Below are 20011 nucleotides of genomic sequence, written 5' to 3' on the forward strand. Positions count from 1 at the left end.
TGGTTAATTAAGGAATATCGAAAAAATTCTTTCTTTGCTTTCAACAGGAAACTGGACTGAACTATGTGATTTAACAACTCATCTGAAAGTTAACGCTATTGACCAGCGTAGCATCCTCGACATACAACTGCTCAATGGCTGCGTGCCAACTGACTGCATGTGTTTCACTGCTAAGCAACAAAGCAGTCAAGAAACTAGGAGAAAACTGTTTTTTTTTTCACATTGTCAAAAAAAAATAAATTGAATAATTGCAGTTCAGAATGCTTGAACTCTACTTGTCATCGACGGCTTTTGCAGCCAAGTTAGAAGGTCACAGGTTACAATACAACTTTGAGATCTGAATCCACAACCCTGACAGTACAGTGCAGAACTGAGGGGGAGTAGCATTGCTAGATACATTCATTTTCTTGCGGGTGAGAAGTCATATTTTATAGAATAGAACTGGAACTCAAAGTACCTCCATAGCCTAGAGTTCTGTATGAGAAAATACCTTCACTTTTACTGAGCTTCTACTTCAGATTAACTAAAGTTATGCACTGAAGTGAAAATTGGTAAGGAAGTTTTCAAATCAAACATAAAAAATTTATCACTTACACAGGTGCAATTCAAAACTGTAGCAATTTTAAGCACTGTCTGTAAACACTTTCTCTTTTAATTTGGCTTTTCAAAATTTCTTCTTGAAATAAAGAGCAAAACATTTACTTGTGCCTTCGTGTTCGAAAGAGTCTTCGTTTCAGCTCATTCCTTTTGATAAACATGTACACGAGCACAATAACCAGTGGAACCACCAGCAGAAAGAAAATCAGTAATCCATCCCGTAGCGATGTATCCTTATCTGGAAAAGGTGCGAGAGAGGAGAGCATCACTCATGAGCAGAATTGGCCAGAAGCACTTGATGAAGGCAGCAGTGCACTCAGGGAGTGCTGTTTAAGTGCAAATATTCAGCAATTTGGAATCATCTTGGCACAATTTGCCTTTGTAAACCAACTTGATTATTGGGTGAGCACTCAAAGAACATAGAACAGCATAGGAACAAGTTCTTGAACCACAATGCCTGCACGTGCTCTACACTGTATTAGGTACACCCGCTCTTAATACAAATGTCTAATCAGCCAGTCATGTGGCTGCAACTCAATGCATAAAAGCATGCTGACGTGATCAAGAGGTTCAGTTGTTCTGACTAAACATCAGTGATCTAAGTGACTTTGACTGTGGATACCAGACAGGGTGGTTTGGGTATCTCAGAAACAGCTGACTTCCCGGGATTTTCACACACAACAGTTTCTAGAATTTACAGAGAGAACGGTGTGAGAAACAAAAAATATCCAGTGAGTGGCAGTTCTGTGGGTTAAAATGCCTTGTTAATGAGGGAGGTTCAAGCTGACAATAGCTCAAATAAACACACAACAGTGGGGTGCAGAAGAGAACCTGATTGTGCAAAACGTTGAATCTTGAAGTGGATGGGTTACAGCAGCAGCAGTGTACAACAGTGTACAACATACACTTGGTGGCCAGAGAATTAAGTATAAAACTAGCCACTGAATGTATATAGCTTCATTCCCTGCCTGTTCACATGTCTGTCTGAATGCCTCTTAATCGTTCCTATTGTATCTGTATCCACCATGCCCCCAGCAACGCCTTCTGGGCACCTAGCACTTTCTGTGTTAAAAACAAGTATACCTTGTACATCTTCAACCATTTCAGCTTAAACCTACGCTCCTTAGTATTTGACATTCCAACTTAGGGAAAATGGCTCTGACCACAAGAGGAAGCATGTGGCAGCTTTGGAGAAGGTGCAGGAGAGGTTCATCACATTGTTGCCTGGATTAGAGGGGATAAGGAGAGGTTGGATAAACTTGTACAGTTTTCATTGGAGTCTCGGAGGCTGAGAGGTGACCTGAGAGGAGTAACCCAACATGAAAAACACTCATTCTGTCGCAATGAGAATTCCTATAAACAGAGATGTCTCACAGACACCATCTATGTCATCTTGTGGGCTCCAAGTTGTAAAATGAGAGACATTTATGGAGGAGGCCAGTTGGCCCATTCTATTCATGCCAGCCAAAGCTATGGCCAGTTTCCAGCTCTTGTACCCAAAAAGAGCTCCTTAAATGCACTGAAGTTTCAGCCTCCACCATCAGAGTGTGATGTCTAGACTATCATACTTGAATGAAACTGTATCTTCCAATTCCGCTAATCGTCTCAAATGTAGGCCACCTCGCCACTGACGTCGGTGTGAAAGGTCCTATCTAACCACCTGTTGAGATACAGTAACATTAGAACTTTACCAAGAGGGCCACAATACCTTTGCTGTCGTAATTTACCTCTGTATGATCTTGCAACTTATTGTCTACCTGCACTGCACCTTCTTGCAGCAGTAACATATTATTCTACATTTGTTATTGTTTTACCTTGCCTACCACAAGGCACTACGCAAGGACTTAATTTGTATGAACAGCATGCAAGTGATGCTTGGTACATGTGACAATAATAATCTAATTCCAATCAGCGAGTGACCATTAGTACTAGTCTTCCCTGTCGTAACAATGAGGCAAAACATGGCTTTAAACATTTGTTCAGAACAAGGCACCACTGGGATTTATCACTCATCTATAGATGACCAGTGAGATTGCCCTCTTGAACTGCTGTGGTAAAATATATCCACAATGCCTTTTGGTTGGAGTTAGGAGGATTTTAACGTTAAATGTAAATCAAAAAAAGAACTACTGTTACTGGAATTCTAAAAAAACACACATAAAATGTTGAAAACAGCCCAGTGAAAGGTCTTTGACCTGACACACATGTTTTTGTTCCTCTCTCCACAGATGTTCTCTGATCTGATCTGATCTGTTTGTGGTTTTGCTGGATTTGAGCTAGGATTACGATTCTATAGCTTTCTCTAGCTTGCATCTGCCTGGACCAGTGCAGCTCCAAGAGCACCCAGGAAGCTCAGGACAAAGCATTCCATGCCCCATCCTGAACACTCATTCCTGCCACCAACAGCGCCAAAACATCCACAAAATGCACTCACACCACGGGACAGCCCAAAAGCAATTCAAACCCGTGACCTTCCGACAAGATGGACGAGGACAGCAGGTGCAGGGGGACACCACACTTGCTAATTCCCCTAAAGTTACCACCACACTGATCTTGAACCATGTCACTAAATTCTGAAACAACCACCCCCCCCCCAAACGGCACTGAGCGAGTACTTTCACCAGAAGGATGATAATAGCTCCAGCAGCCATCTCATCAGCACCACATAAGCAATCAGGGATGGGCAAGAAATACTGGCTGAGCCAGGGATTCTAAGAAATAACGGTGAGAACGAAATTAAACATCAAGCAAGGTTCAGTCAAGTTTACAGTTCTCTTGATTGACATGATGGATAGCAGCTAAAGCTAACTGAACAGGCGGACCAATAGTCGTGGACTTGAACTGAGAGTGACGAGCAAGGAAACGGAGGCCCTGGACCAATACTCACAGACCGAGAGGATGGCAAAGTTGTTAAGCCTGTGCTTGCCGGGCCAAGACCCACCCTGGAATAACACGTCTCAGCTAGTGAGAACAACTGGCCCCTGCAGCCACAACCTTAATATCTGGCTTCCTGATCCACGAGCCCACCGCACCTCTAGCAGATCACACCTGTCCGGCGCTGTTGTAATCAGATCATTACAGTGACAGTCGCATCCTCACAAAATAAGAGCGCTCTTATGGGGAATGTGTGATGTTCAGGAGGAAATATTTTACAGGCTCCAGGAGTTTAGCTGAATGAAAAACAAACAGTGATACTTGTCTGTTCTGCTCTTCGGACAACTCATTTCTTTTTACTGTGTGATTCAGCACGTTCACTTTTTATTTTAAAATGAGCAGTTTCGGATCTGTATTAGGTCACCTCCTGCACAGTCAGGACGTAGTAAGTAGGGAAGCATGCTTGCTGGTAGAAGGCTAGAGGTTTATGTTAGGAGCAAAAGTTTCTTTTTAAAGCCAACCAGTATCTCCCCAGCAGAAATACTGCCTACATGTTGATGTTATATTGTTTAGAAGTTAATGTAAAGGTATTAACAAGATTTTGCTGAAATGAAATGTTATTTTTGACACTAATTTAGATGCTGATCATTTACACATACTATTTACCTGCAATATTTACTTGACAGAATCTTATACCATTTACCTGCCAGCAAATTAACTAAGTTCTTACTTGCCTGTTTAAATGCAACAATGTGGTAACTGCACTTTATTTTGTTGTTTTTCAGATCACTCCTTATTCACTATGTCATGAGTCTACAACAAACCTAAGGAGCTAAGATGCTATATCCTGACTCTCATGTCATTGTTGAATGGAGTTTCACTGACTGTCTAGTTGATTTTACAACACCTCAGTGAGGGCGGTACAATTTGGGCCCTGCGAAGCTTGGGAGGATGGGTTGAACCAGACATCTCAAATTGTTCTGGACGAAGGAGGTTGTGGACTTCATTAACACTGCCAAAGGAGCCTCGATAGATTCCTGATTTCATCAGACCTGCAGAGTAGACATTGTGCTACCAACGGCAAATTGTTATACCAGGCACCCTCCAACCAATCCATTTTTTTTTCCAAATGCTTAATTTATGTGCATTTTTTTAGATTTTAAATCTCTTCCAAAACACACATGAAGCCATGCAATAAAGTAGTTTTGAGTTACCGTTGTACGTTGGTCCACTGTCAATGCTCCCACCGTAGCCGGCCTTTGCACAATCAGGAGGTGCCCATCCTTTCTCACAGTGACAGTTCTTATTGTTATTGCACACCTGTAGACAAGATACAAGACAAGGGTCACGCTCGCTGCTCTCCCGCCCAGCTGGAACCGTGCATCAAGAGCAGATTACTGACCAGCAGCAAGGTTTTACTCAACCAAGGAGGAACGAGAAATTGCAGATGAGGAAACCATCAGCAAAAGGGAAATGCTGGCATGTTGGGCCACAACCCTGTATTAGGACTGGGGGGACGGGGGGGGGACGGGTGAGGGGCAAGAGGGAAAGTGGTCACTATGTAGACCTGGAAGGGATGGGAAGGCAGGAGCTGGAAAGGTGATGGGTGGGCAAATAGAACCACTGGGATGGAAAAGGTGAATAAAAGGAGGGAGCACTTGGAGGACTGATGGGAGCAGGAAAGCAACACAGGGGCGTGGATGACCTGAAGTTGGAATATTTAATGCTCATTTTGTTGGGTTGTCCAGCAGAACATGTCATTGTTCTCCTAGATCATGATGGCCTCACCCTGGCCGTGGACAGACAGGTCAGTGTGGGAATGAGAAGGGGAGTTGAAACAGCTTGTAACCTTTAGCCTTTCACCTCCTCCCTCACCACCGTTCAGCAATCCAACCAGCCCATCTGACTGCGGCAGAGATTCACCTGCACTTCCTCCAACCTGATCCATGTGACCTCCTCTACGTCAGAGAGATCAGAAATTTCAAGATGAATGTTTTACAAAGCACCCGTGCTCTGTTTGCGATGGACATCTCGACCTTTGGGATGCACGTCACTTCCAGTCCCCTTCTCGTTCCCACACCAACCTGTCTGCCCTCTGCCTTCTCCACTGGCACTGTGAGGCCAAACACAAACTGGGAAAAACTCCTCATATTCCACTTGTGTAGCTTATAATACCATGACCAACGAATTTTACAACTTGCAGAACTCCCCACCCCATACCCATCCATGCTCCTTCCCTACTCACACTATTTTACCCAGTGTCTCCATTTGTTCACCCTACCCATGCTCCCCTCCCTCACCTAGCTTTATCTCCCTCTCTCTACCCCAGCCCCCATCCACCATCTGCTTCTCCTAGCACCTACCAGCTCCTAACCCACTTCCGTATAACTGGCCACCTTTCTTCTTACCGCACCTTCAGTCTGGACGTGGCGTCTCAGCCCGAAATGTGAACCAGTCTCTCTTGCTGCCTCACCTGCTCAGTTCTTCCAGCCAGTTTAGTGGCTCCTCACATCTACTGTCTGATGAAGCATTTTGTCTAGCCAGTTGATAAACACTGTTACGTACCCGTGACACGTGACAGTGGTGTACTTGTCACGTGACAGGGGTTGAAGCTATACTGGACTTGAGGTGATGGTCTTGTGATGGTGGAGTGACGTCATTTTCCCGCCAGTAGAGGTCATGTGACAGGTTTTATTTACAGGGTATAAAAGGAGGACCCCTCCCTGTGAGGAGGGGCAGTTCGTGGCTGGATTTACCATGCTGACTTCATGACACTGCGCGATTTAATGTTATGACGCAGTTTAGTTGAAAGATGAAGTTTTATCTAATGCCTAAAGTTTAAAAGGTATTTGCCAGCAGTTCCTTTATACTACTGCTAGTTGAGAATCAGTGGAGAGTGAAGATCGGAGTTTGGGAGTTAAAAGATCAAGGAGAATCGATTTCGACGGTGAAACAGGTTCGACCTTGTTTGATCCTTATTCGGAAGGAATTTGTTGACTGTTCTCGTGTTAATCCCTGTGAAATAGCAGAAAGGATTGGGAACAGTTCTGTAAAGGAAAGGTCAGTGCCTTTAAGCCGTTTCATTTGTCCATCTATGTAAATTCTTCGTGGGAAAAGTTCAATTTGGGAACCGAAACAAGACGACGTGAAAGAGAATTTAAATCATCTTAAAAAGTCTCTCCTTTAATGGACTGTAAGCACTTTGAACTTTTGCAATACTACCTTGAAGAACTGTTTTTGCAACATCGCTTTAAGAACTGTTTAAGCTGCCGCACAGCAGCTGATTTCCAGATAAGTTAGTGATTTGTTTACTTTTGGGGGGTTTGTTTTCAGTGTTTAATAAACGTGTTGTTATAAAAACCCCTGCCTAACTCATATATTTATTGTTGCTTGAATCCATAACAACACATCTGTAGCATCCACCTCAATCACTGGGGAACACGTTACACACTCTTACCGCTAACTGGGAAAAGACTTCCCTTCTGGATTTGTGCCCAGCTGCCTTGCATTAAAGGCCTCCTATTCAGCCTTGCAAATTTCGTTTTCTTGCATTTACCTCAAGGCTTGTCTATGCTATTAGCCTTTTGGTTACTGCCCATCAGACAGCTTGCATTTTGGGCAGGAATGAACGTCCTCCATCTCTGGTGGTGTTCAGAGCTTCCTTCATGTCAGTGGCTTCCTCTCGTTTTTCACTACTGTTAGCCAGGTGGAGACTCAGGGATACCATCACACTCAGATGTAGAAGGCCTCTTCATTGCTGTTTCCGTAACAATTTTGTTTTACCTGTCAGGGCACCCTCGAATAAGGAGGACCGGTGGACTAGTCTTAGTCTGGCCTCTACCCTCTGACCTGTTTGTCATAGGTGACCCAACCAGGAGCTAAAGCTGAAAGCCCTGACTCCAGCTGGGTTGTATGCTTCCAAATCACGAAAAGACTGTCAACCTCTTGGAGCCTTTTATTCTTCATGAGAGCTGCAGGCAGATACAACACGGAAATAGGTCCTTCAGCCCAGCAAGTCTGTGCTGACCATCACCCACCCATTTATTACAGAACAGTTCAACAGAGGAGCAGGCCCTTGACTCCACAATGGTGAGCCAAACTAATTAAACTGGTAATTACATGCCAATTAATCCCTTCTGTCCTCACAAGGTCCAGAGCCCTCTAATATCTGCACGTTCACGCAGACATCTAAGAACCCCCTAAATGCCTCCACCAGCACCCCTGGCAGTGCGTCCCAGGCACCCACCCTCTCTCTGCAAAAATATTTGCCTGGCACATCTTTTAACTCATCCCCACTCACTTTAAATGCACAGCCTCTATTATTAGACCATTTCCACCTAAAGAAAGATGCCAGATGTTTATCTACGTTTCTCATAATCACATAAGCTTCCATCAGGTCTCCTCCTCAACCTCCACCACTCCAGAGAAAACAACTCAAGACTGTCCAACCTCCCCTCTAAGAGGTTTAGCACTATGTTGTCTGGGTTAGAGGGCATCTGCGTCCTGGTGTACCTCTTCTATATCCTTTCCAAAGCCTCCGCATGCTTCCTGTAATGGGATGAATGTGGCTTAACTAGACTATGCCAAACACCTTCTTTGCCACCCTATCAACCTGCACAGCCATAGGGAGTTATGGATTTGAACCCCAAAGTCCCTCTGCACATCAACATCGTTAAGGGGCCAACAATTAACAGTGAATTGACTCCTTCAATTTGCTCTCCCAAAGTGCAACTCCTCACACTTGCCCCCACTTGCCATTTCTGAACCTTTACATGCAACTGATCTATATCCCAGTGTATCATTTGGCAATTTTCCACACTCCGCACATCACCAATCTTCGTATCATCTAGAACCTACCAACCCAACACTTCTATCTAGGTCATCTATAAACAGCAGAGGTCCCATTACAGATCCCTGCAAAAAACTAGTCACATAACTCCTGCCAGAATAAAGAAGATCTGTTTTCTATGGACAAGTCAATTCTGAATCCAAACACTATGGACCTGTGCATCACGATCACATTAACTTACATTCATCTGAAAGCATGTATCTCAAGAAATTCTGATTTGTCTGGTCTTGCTAACAGGTAACACCAACTTATTTTGTGCTGTCTTTTAACAAAAAAAATGGTGGTGCACTCGGATACAGTGGCCACTCTGGGTCCAACCAAATGTGTAACTGTTTGTCCTTAATGTCTTTTTGTACAATGACAAGACGCTTGCTGGTTATCAAGTACTGCAGGTCTACCACATCAGCATGTTGCTTGATAGCGGTGGAGATGGACATGTTACACACCATAAGCCAGCAGGGGAAGAAAGCGTAAGAGGCAGTGTGTGATCCAACAAACGGTGCGAGTGATGGACATTTTCCTTGTGATTGCAAGACCCTGTTGGATACTGGTAATGTAGAATACTGCAAGTTTGGCTCACTGGTGAGACTGACGGCGAGGGAGCTGTGTAGCGCGGACCAAGGCCTTGTGCTGTGGCATCGCCTGTTGAGACACCCTCGGGTGGGGATGCTGGAGGCTGTGTGGCACGGCGGTCCACGCTGGTTTTGGTGGTCTGTCCTCTCGCATCAGTGCTGCCCTCCAGTGGAAGACATTATGTTTGTCTGCAGCTGCACTCATGCACAATGATCGAACTGCTACGAATTTGTTCTTGCTCACAACATCCCACACACCATCAGTCTACAGGCCATGACACTCAGGGACATGTGCTAGACTATTACTTTTGTGTGACTGTATGTTTATTGCTGGCATAACTCTATATGCGCCTTGTTCTGCGTGAGACTGCTGATACTGTGCTTTGCACCTTGGCCCAGAGGAACGCTGTTTCTTTTGGCCGTATTCATGTATGGTAAATTTGAACTTGACTGGTAAACATGTGTTCTGAGATCTTATTGCCTTCTCCATTTCACCTAGACTCCCTCTTTCCAACCAGTAAGCAATCTCCTTACCCTCCTTCACCTTTAAAAAACTTTTTAAAACGTACATAGGGATGGAATGATTTCCATGGATGGCATGCAAACAAAAGTTTTTCCACTGTACCTCAGTACGTGACAATATTGAACCAATTAACAATTACCAGTAATCAGTTTTGTACCTCATCTGCCAATTATTTGTCCATTCAACAAGTTCATCAAAACCCCCCTATAATTTACTGCAACTCTCCTTGGCACTATTTCCCCAAATTTGCTACCAATTCCAAATTTGGAAAGTGAACTTCTGATTGTAATGTGTAAACTGACCGTGTAATGTGTGAAGATCAGAGGGCTCAGCCAATGCACCTTTTGTCTCTGTGAACAGTTTCCCCGTTACTGCACACTTGTTTCCACTCTGTTTGATTCTATATAGTGTAGACAGGCAGAAGGGTCAGCACGGAAGCAGTGGGCAGTAGGGCTCTACGATCCCTACCTTCTGATTTCTGTCCAGAAGCTGGCTAGCGATTAGTCTGCAGCCTGGTCCCCGACTGCTTCCTGACTGGTATTTCACGAACTCCAGAGACCACAGATCTGGTGCAGCTAGTAGTGCTGCTACTTCGCGGCTCAAAATCTGGTCTCGATTCCCAGCTCATGCGCCCCGACCCTGTTCTCGCTATGGCTGTGTAGATTTCCCCCTCGTGCTCTGTTTTCCTCCAACATCCTAAAATCTAAGTGGGGAAGGGAGTTGATGGGAATGTGGGGAGAAAAGGTCACAGGAAATTAGCGTTTCTCTGTGACCTGGCATGGGCTTATGGGCTAAATAGCCACCTCCTCTGTCATAAGGAAATACAGAAGCACAAAGCAATAATTATTGGATTTACTTGCACAGAAGTTCTTGCTTACCCCATGGCCACTGCATTTCACCTCTACATCGCAGTCATAGTTCAGGATAGCGACACCCACACACTTGAAATCCATGCAGACCTAAAGCACATCAAAATGAGCATCAACGCCAGAGAACATGGCTCACTTGATTTTTCTTGTATGGTGTAAAAAGAATAGCTACTGAAAAATCTTAAGTAAAACTGGAAAATGCTGTCAATACTCAACAGGTCAGGCAACTTCTGTGGAAAGAGGGAGAAAATGGTTCATGTTGCACTCTGCCGACCACCGATTGGAACTGAAATTGAAGGGATAACTCTGTTCAATCTCTCTCCAGATGCTGCTCGACTTGCTGAGTACTTCATGTTACAGGATGAGCAGGCCTTATCTAAAATGCTTGAGGCCAAAAGGGTTTCAGATTTTTTTTTTCAGATTTTGGGATATAAAATGAGAATGGGAATGACATCATTTCAGACTCTGAATTTATTAAGCAGCCTTTGTCTTACACTTGTTCATCACACTTATGTACCCAACAGTAAAAATTATGACATCATTTATATGATGAAAACCTAATTGTGCAGGGTAACAAAATCAGCTCAGCAGAATCGGGAGAATACCTAAATCAGCCGTTGAACAACAACAAACAACGGCAGACTTTCAGTCTCCATCTATAATGCCATGTTTTGATTAAAAGGTTAGAGTACACTGTATTTGTATTTTTTAAGGTTTTATGTAAGGTGACAAGCAGCATTGCAGACATTTTCTGGTGTTACATTTCCATCACTGCCTATCTTTGCAAATTTATCTGTGAATGCCTGCTGTTTCGTGATCAGTAGATACTTTATCTTTAAAAAAGTAATGCCGCGCCTGTTCTTAAATTTCTGCAACCAGCCAGCTAAGTATTCAAAATTATCTTCTATTTTTATTTTGTTGTGATAGATCTTTGTTTATTTGATCAGCATACAGTTAAGTGACATTTTCTCATTCTGACAATGACAAACTCATTCTTTCAACACGGGATTGAGATTTTCGTTTTATGCTTGCAGTGATTTTCTTTTTCCATTAACTTCTATTCATTGCATATGTCAAGTCCCTTCTCGGAACAGTCAATGGTGCAGGGAGAGCCATGCATTGCCTTTAAACCTTCCCAGCGTCTTCTGGAATTTTCCATTTGTGACGTCATGTCAGTACTCAAAAAAAATTGGAGATTTCGGAGTTTTTCGGATTGGGGTACTCAACCTGTACCAGAAAATGCGATTCCTTCCCAAATTTGTAGCTAATAAGTTTTTACTCAGTTTGGTGAAATGTAAGGTTTAATTATGCTAAAACTGATCTACATTCTAATTTTCTAATACAAGTGACAATCAACATTAAAGTGCGGAAGACATTTCTCACACGGTTGTGCCGTTGGAAACAACCTCTCGGAATGCAGCACCAGTTGTTCAGCCACTTGTTAAGACGTAGCCACATACAGGCCAGGTGGCAGATACCCTCCGAAGGAAGGAAAAAGCCTGTAATGACACTCCTTCGACTTCCCGGTCTCTTATCACTGATTCCAGCCTTTAAACTGTGAATTTATGAAGAATGGCATGGTAGCATAGCGGACAGCTAGTGGACAGTCCTATCTTCTCCTATCATTTTGGATTTCCCTCTCCCTCTCCTACTTTCAAATCTCTTACTACCTTTTCTTTCAGTTAGACTTGACAAAAGATCTCGGCCTGAAACATCAATACTTCTTCCTATAGATGCTGCCTGGCCTGCTGTGTTCCACCGGCATTTTGTGTGCGTTGCTTGAATTTCCAGCATCTGCAGATTTCCTCGTGGTTGTCCTTCAACATTCGATGGGTTTCAGTGAGATCTCCCCTCATTCTTCTGAATCCCAGTGAGTACAGGCCCTGAGCCATCAAATGCTCTTCAGATGATAAACCTTTCAATCCCAAAATCAATTTTGTGAAACTCCTTTGAACCCTCTCCAACATTACCATATCCTTTCTTGGATAAGGGACTAAAATTGCTCACAATACTCCAAGTGATGCCTCACCAGTGCCTTATTAAGCCTTAAAATTACATCCTTGTTTTTTTATATTCGAGTCCTCTCAAAATGCATGCTAACATTACATTTGCCTTCCTCACCACCAATTCAATCTGCAAACTAACCTTTAGAGAATCCATGTATGAGAACTCACAAGTTCATTTGCACCTTAGAAATTTAAAATTTTCGCTCCATTTAGAAAATAGTCTACACTTTTATTTTTCTGCCAAAGTGCAATGATCATACACTTCCCCGACAATGTATTCTATCTGCCACTTCTTTGCCTATTCTCCTCATCTATCTCAGTCCTTCTGTAGCCTCTCCAATTACTCAATATTACCTGCCCTCTACCCATCTTCGCATCATCCACAAACTTGGCCATAAAGCCGAAAATTCCACCATCCAAATCATTGACATATAATGCAAGAAGAAGAGTTCACAATGCAGTTCCCTATGGAACACCACTATTCACCAGCAGCCAATCAGAAAAGGCTCACTTTATTCCCACTCTGGCTCCTGCCAATCAGCCAATTCTCTATTCATGCTAGAATCTTTCCTGTAATACCATGGGCTCTTATCGTGTTAAGCAGCCTCACATGTGGCACCTTGTCAAAAGCCTCCTGAAAATCCAAGTAAACAATATCCATCAATTCATTGTTTCTCCTGTTGTCATTTCTTCAAAAGATTTGTCAGGGAAGATTCTCCCTTGAGGAAACCATGCTAACTATGGCCTGTTTTATTATGTGCCTCCAAGTACCTTGAAACCACATTCTTAACAATCAATTCCAATATCTTCCCAACCACTGAAGTCAGACTAACTGGCCTATAATTTCTTTCTCTGCTTCTCTCCCTTCTTGAAGAGTGGAGTGACATTTGTAATTTTTCAGTCCTCCAGAACCATATCAGTATCAACTGATTCTGGAAAGATCATTATTAGTGCCTCCACAATCTCTTCAGCCACCTCTTTCAGAACCCTGGGGCTCAGGTGACTTACCTACCTTCAGATCTTTCCTGAGTACCCTCTCCCTAATAATGGGAACTTCATTCACTTCTGTCCCCTGACACTCTGAAACTTCTAGCACATCAATAGTATCCTGCACAGTGAACCATGATGCAAAATACTTATTCAGTTCATCTGCCATTTCCTTGTCCCTCATTACTTCCTCTCCAGCATCATTTTCCAGCAGTCCAATATCCACTCTTGAGTCTGTTTTACACTTTATATACCTGAAGAAACTTTTAGCATCCTCCAATATTATTGGCTCACTTACCTTCATATTCCATCTTTTCCTTCTTTATGACTTTCTAGTTGCTTTTTGGTTTTTATAAAGCTTCCCAATCCTCTAACTTCCCACAGATTTTTGCTCTATTATAGGCCCCCTCCCTGGCTTTTAGGTTGGCTTTGACTTCTCTTGCCAGCCACAATTGTGTGTCCCTGCCTTTAGAATACTACTTCTTCTCAGGGATGTATTTATCCGGCACCTTCCAAATTGCTCCCAGAAACTCCAGAGGTGCCATCAACCCTGCTCGTGTTCCCTTCCAACCAGTTTTGGTTAGCTGCTCTCTCACACTTCTGTAGTTTCCTTTACTTCACTGTAATACTGATACTTCTCCTCCTCAAATTGCAGGGTGAATTCTCTCATACTATGATCACTGCCTCCCAAGTATTCCTTTATGCTAAAGCTCTCTAATCAATTCCGGTTCACTGTGCAACATCAAATCCAAAATAGCTGATCTGCTAGTATGCTTAACCACAAGCGGACCTATAAAGTCTTCTCACTGGCATTATACAAATTTCCCCTTTTGAGATCCAGCACCAACCTGATTTTCCAAATCTACCTGAATATCGAAATGCCCCATGACCATCGTAACATTACCCTTTTGACATGCATTTTCAGTCTCCCTTTATAATCAGTAGACCACATCTTTGTTACCATTCAGAAATCTGTATACAAATCCCATCAGGGTGTTTTTCCCCTTGCAGTTTCTTAGCTCTACCCACAACAATCCTACAACTTCTGATCCTATGCCACTCCTGCTGAATGGTTTGATTTCTTTGTTTTTAAACCTGCAGAGCTACCCCAGCCCCTCAGCCTACCTGCCTGTCCTTTTGATACAATGTGAATCCTTGGGCAGTAAGCTTCCAGCTATAATCTTCTTTCAGCCACGATTCAGTGATACCCACAATGTCATAAATGCCTACCTGTAGCTGGGCTACAAGTTCGTCCATCTTATTCTGTATACCGCCTGCATTCAAATATCACATTCAGTCATGTGTTCATCATCCTTTTCAGTTTTGTTCCCCTTTTACATCACAACTCATCCTGTTGACAACAACGCTGCCTGATCACCACCCTCTCCTTGCTGGTAGTCTCACTATACACTGCCTGTCCGTAATCCAACTTCCCCATCCTCAACCCTATCACTCTGGTTCCCAACCCCCTGCTGAATTAGATTAAACCCTCTAGAAAACCTGTCATAAGAGCATAAGACAAAGGAGCCCAATTAGGCCAATTGGCCCGTTGAGTCTGCTGCACCATTTAATCGTGGCTGATTCTCTTCTCCCCTGCTCAGCCTCATAAAGGTATTGGCTGCCCTCGGGTTCAGGTGTAACCCATCCCTTTTGTACCTTCCCCAGAAGAGATCCCAATGATCTAGAAATCTGAAGCCTTGCCCCACTCTTCAGCCGCACATTCATCTGCCAAATCATTCTACTCTCACCCTCACCAGTGTGGAGCACAGGCAGCAATCCAGAGATTATTACCCTGGAGGTTTTGTTTTTCAGCTTTCTACCTGGCTTTCTAAAATGTCTCTTCAGGACCTTCTCACCTTTCCCAACTCATTGATGCTAGTACATACCGAGGGTTCCAGCTGCTCACCCTCCCTCTTCAGAATGTCATAGACCCGATCCCAGACATCCCTGACCCTGGTATCTGGGAGGCACCATACCATCTAGGTCTCTCTATCACGTCCACAGAACAACACCTCTATTCCTCTAACTATGGAATCTCTGTGTTCTGGACACATTGTCATTGTGGACCAAGTCCCATGCCAAAATATGCTAGGATATAAACACGCCCAAGTTTAGAAATGTGCCAATTACTGGCAAGCCCAACTAACAGGGTTGTTTTTCTCACAGATGTTCAAAAATTGATTTTCTCTGTACACAATTGCTCAATATTTAACCATATACAGTAACCCGATGTGGTGTCTATCCGCAGTTCCAGTGTTGTACGGAATGGTGTTGAGACCGACAAGATTGATAATAAAGAACAATTACTAAAAGTGGAGGGGGGGGGGGAGAGGAGGGAAGTATAGAACCAAATGTAAGTATGCAAACAACACACACAAAATGCTGGTGGAATGCAGCAGGCCTGGCAGCATCTATAGGGAGAAGCGCTGTCAACGTTTTGGGCCGAGATGCATGTTTGACTTCTGAAATTAATATTATTAGAGTTCATTTATGTGTAGGGATGTCCATATATCATGCATTTGCAATTGCGGGATGGCCTATATCAAACAAGTTCATGTCCTTGTAGTTGTTCAAATATCCAGTGAAAAGAATGCACATCGGAGCTGCACTCTGATTCTCTAGATAGCTACTGACATCCAAATCTCCATTTGTAGTTTATGCCCCAAAGTCCCCACTCAAATGCAAAAATTTTACAACGCCAAAGAAAATACAACTTTTGACAAAAGGTGATTATGAGATTCTAACCGTACCTTGCCTGTGGCGCATTGGGTGCCTGGGTTTACCATGCCAGGATCAGGGACATCTGACCCCATCTTAAAATCAACCCCCATGCAGGTGACGTCTCCAATAGGTGTCAGGCTGAAGGCAGGCATGATGCCAAAGATAGGCTTCCTGTCCACATTCACACATTGCAACTTCCCACACATCGAATTCCTGGATGAAAAGAAATAATGGGAGACATTTATGTGCAAGACGAGAACAGCATTACGCAGAGCAACAGGGATCGTGAAACAGAGCGCGCTGGCTGCTATTTCTCTTTTGCCCAAGTCTGACTGACTGGTCTGAGTTGAATTTAATACCTTGCACAGTTGGCTTTATGTTACTTAAACTCCATACATAACACATACAGCAGGAACATAGAAGGCTCTTCAAGCCCACCATGCTGTGCTCTTCAAGCCCACCATGCTGTGCTAAACTATTTAAACACCCAAGTGCACTAATCCCTTGTGTCTATACAATGTTCATGTCTATCCATTCTCTGATGAATTGGTGTTTCCATGATGCAACCACAGAAACGGCGCTGCCCAGAAACAGAAAAGCCTGGATACAGCCAAGTCCAACACAGCCAAAGCCTCCCCTACCATCGAGGACATTTACTCTGCTCCAAGAAAGAAGCATCCATCATCAAAGGCCTTTATCATCTAGGCCATGCCCTCTTAACACCAGGCAGGAAGTACAGAAGCCGTAAGTCCCACACCGTCAGGTTCAGGAGAGAACCATCGTGCATAAATTCATTCACCACTCCTCTGAACTGACTCTATGAGCAGCAGGGTCACTTTCAAGACTGCTTACAACGCATATTCTCTGCATTATCTTTATTTGCATAATGTGCTTTCCTTCCTACATTGATTGTTTGTCACTCTTTATATATAGTTTCTCATAAAATTCTATGGTATTTTATTTTCTTTCTTATAAACGTCTGCAAAAATGAATCTCAAGGTAGTACTGTGTAGGGTAACATACGCGCTCAAAGGCTCATTTTATTCTCGAAGTACATCTGCAGAATATGACTCTGAGATTCGCCTTCTCCAGATAGCCATGAAATATAGAATAAACATGGTTGTCATTGAAAAAAGACAGCTACAAAAACTAAAACTTGAAAACCATAAACCCTCCAACCCCTTCCTCACACAGAAATCTAACATATTGCCCACAATTTGATTCATTCATTTGACAATAAATATACTTTGAATTACCATATTTGCCACCACTATCACCAATGGCAGCACACAGCAGCTGCCAAACATTTGAACTTGCCCTTCTTAGCTTAAATACATGCCTTCTGGTGTTAGATATTTTGATGCTAGGGAAAAGACAGTACTATCGATGGCTCACATGCTCGTTAAAAACTTTTACCAGATCTCCTCCCAGGATCTGCTGCTCCATCTTATCTCTCACACCACCACCAATCCATAAATTCATGGAAGTTTTCAACATATTTTCCCCTCAAGGGTTTCCAATTTGGGGTCTATGGACCCCTCAGTTAACAGTAAGGCTCATAGGCATTAAAAAAAAAGGTTAGAAACCCCAGTGACCGTAAACCTAGAGAGACCCAAGACCACAGCTGCCTGCACCGCCTTCTGCAGCAGAGATTCAAAAATTCAGAGCTCACCAAGAGGGAAAAGTTTCTCCTCAGCGATTGGCAAGGTAAAGTGATATGAAAAGACTTTCTTTAAAATGTGTGTTCACAGAAAGTGACAAAAGTCTGGAATATGGGATCACAGTGGTGCTGTAGCAAACCGGCCCTTCTCTACCAAATTGTCACTTAGACCTCAGCACAGTCTATTAGCTTTCTTTTTAAATTATTTTCCTGGCAATAGGTGCCGCTGCCCAGGCCAGCCTTCCCGGCCTCAATAAGGTGGTAATGATGCATCATGTTAAGGTGCTACATTCCCTGTGGAGAGGGAGCTCCCACAGCGACGCTGGGAAGGGAGACCCACTGTAATTGAACCACATATTCCCGAAATCAGGGTGCAGTTGAGAGGATCAAGAGTTCTCTGGCAAGTGAGGAAACTGCAGATAGCAGCCGGTATGGTGAGCGATACCTGTCATTGTATAATTAAATGAGCTGAATTGTATTTCATTGATTTATGTTCATTTACCCATCACGATCAGTCAGGTTATTATGATTAAAGTTTTATGCCGATTTCATTAATTGCCTCCCAACACAAAATTTAACAAAATCTTGAAAACTAAAAGTTAATTTTTAAAAAGTGGTTGCATAATGATAAACAATGATTGGACCTATCAAGACTGCTCAATAAAGATAAGCCTGCAAGCTGACGTGGACTCCTGATGTGATACTGGCTGCTGTGGAGCGGGCCAAGTCCACTTTACTCTAACGATTCGAGGTCACTCACATGCTCCTTTCCAGAAAAGTTCACCGGCTCAGTCTCGTAACCAGGACCAAATTAATGCCACTGTAACAGGAAGTGAACCTGGACGGAAGAGGAGGCCACATTCGAAAATGGTGTCATCACATCGGTCCCTCTTTTCACAAAAACTTCCACATGTTGCCTACTCCTGATTCCCCTGACCGGAGGGATCAGCCTTATCACACACATTTGTATAGACCTTTGTACTTTTGAACTAGACCAGACTAGGGAAGGTAGTCCCAGAATACCTTTCACCCAGAGAGTGGTGGATCTGTGGAATGCTCTGCCCCAGAAGGCAGTGGAGGCCAAGCCTCTGGATGCATTCAAGAGAGAGTTAGATAGAGCTCTTATAGATAGTGGGGTCAAGGGATATGGGGAGAGGGCAGGAACGGGGTACTGATTGTGGATGATCAGCCATGATCACAGTGAATGGCGGTGCTGGCTAGAAGGGCCAAATGGCCTACTCCTGCACCTACTGTCTATTGTAGACAAATCTCTTCTCTGAAGAAAAATGAAGCAAATGAGTTCTCACAACAGGGTAACCGTAAAACTCTAAAAACATATTTTGCAGACTGTTTAGTGTTATTTCTATTAGCATCCTAGCACACCTCTTTATTCAAAAAGATATTGTTCACTAGAAAATGTAACCAAATAGTTGGACAGCAGTTTAATTGGAGTCGCACTGGATTGTTTCTTTCCAGCTTCTTTTAATTTCTGTCATGATGGGATTTGAGTGAAGCATCCAGAACTCTGGCTGCTAATCCATTATCTTAACAGCTATGTCATCATACTTGTCACTATCCCCAGTTTCCTCAGTCACCCGAGAACTCTTTGAATGTCATCCATTTTTGTTCATCATTCACCAGAATTTTACAGATTTGTTTTCAAAACCACTCTTGAATTAATTATTCAAAGCCATGTCAAGCACTGATCCTGGGAGAAGGGTGAAAATTCAATGGACAGACTTCACAATCAGTCTTGAGTAAAACAAAATGCTTTCACCCTGTACAAAATTTACTACAAATATTTTATGCCTTATGCTGTGGTTACTATAGTGCTGCCAATAACCATGAGAATGGTTCCAGTGAAAGCCAACAGTCAAATGATTTCATTACAGTAAAGAGTTAGGATGATATTTTATGGTTGTAAAAGCTGCAAGCTCAGTCACCTTTAGGATTCACCTGCTAGAAACACTTGTGCAGAAGAGATGTTCTCTGAGTGGCCGCACTTAGAATAGTGTGCAGTTCCAGTTGCTTGGATATGGAAAGGATGTCATTAAGCAAGAGGGGATGCAAAAAATTTTTTAAAAGATTCACAAGGATGTTACCAGGACGGCAGAGCTCAAATCTGGCTGGGACATTTTTTTACTTGGAGCGTCAAAGGCTGAGGAGTGACGTTATAGAGGTTTATAAACACGAGCGGTACAAATAACATGAATGCGTACAGACTTGTTCCCAGATAGGGGAGTCTAAAATTAGAGGGCATAGGTTAAAAGTGAGAAGGAAAACATTTAAAGGAACCTGAGGCAAATCCTTCAGAGAGGGTGGTGGGCATATGGAACAAGCTGTCAGAGTAAAT

At 43.2% G+C, this 20011-nt stretch overlaps 1 protein-coding gene across 2 annotated transcripts in view; it reads right to left on the reverse strand.

Moving 5' to 3' along the window:
• The window catches only part of LOC132392320 (disintegrin and metalloproteinase domain-containing protein 9-like), a 134686-nt gene that overhangs the window by 12070 nt on the left and 102605 nt on the right, over positions 1-20011 (reverse strand). For both annotated transcript variants that reach the window (XM_059966145.1, XM_059966148.1), the window contains exons 16-19: positions 16028-16211; positions 10294-10374; positions 4686-4791; positions 703-835 (exon numbers count right to left, since the gene is read on the reverse strand). In XM_059966145.1, the coding sequence (XP_059822128.1) occupies positions 703-835; positions 4686-4791; positions 10294-10374; positions 16028-16211 (504 nt within the window). The remainder of the gene's footprint in view (positions 1-702; positions 836-4685; positions 4792-10293; positions 10375-16027; positions 16212-20011) is intronic.

This window comes from Hypanus sabinus, chromosome 1 (genome assembly GCF_030144855.1).
Source record: "Hypanus sabinus isolate sHypSab1 chromosome 1, sHypSab1.hap1, whole genome shotgun sequence".
Classification (NCBI taxonomy): Eukaryota; Metazoa; Chordata; class Chondrichthyes; order Myliobatiformes; family Dasyatidae; genus Hypanus; species Hypanus sabinus.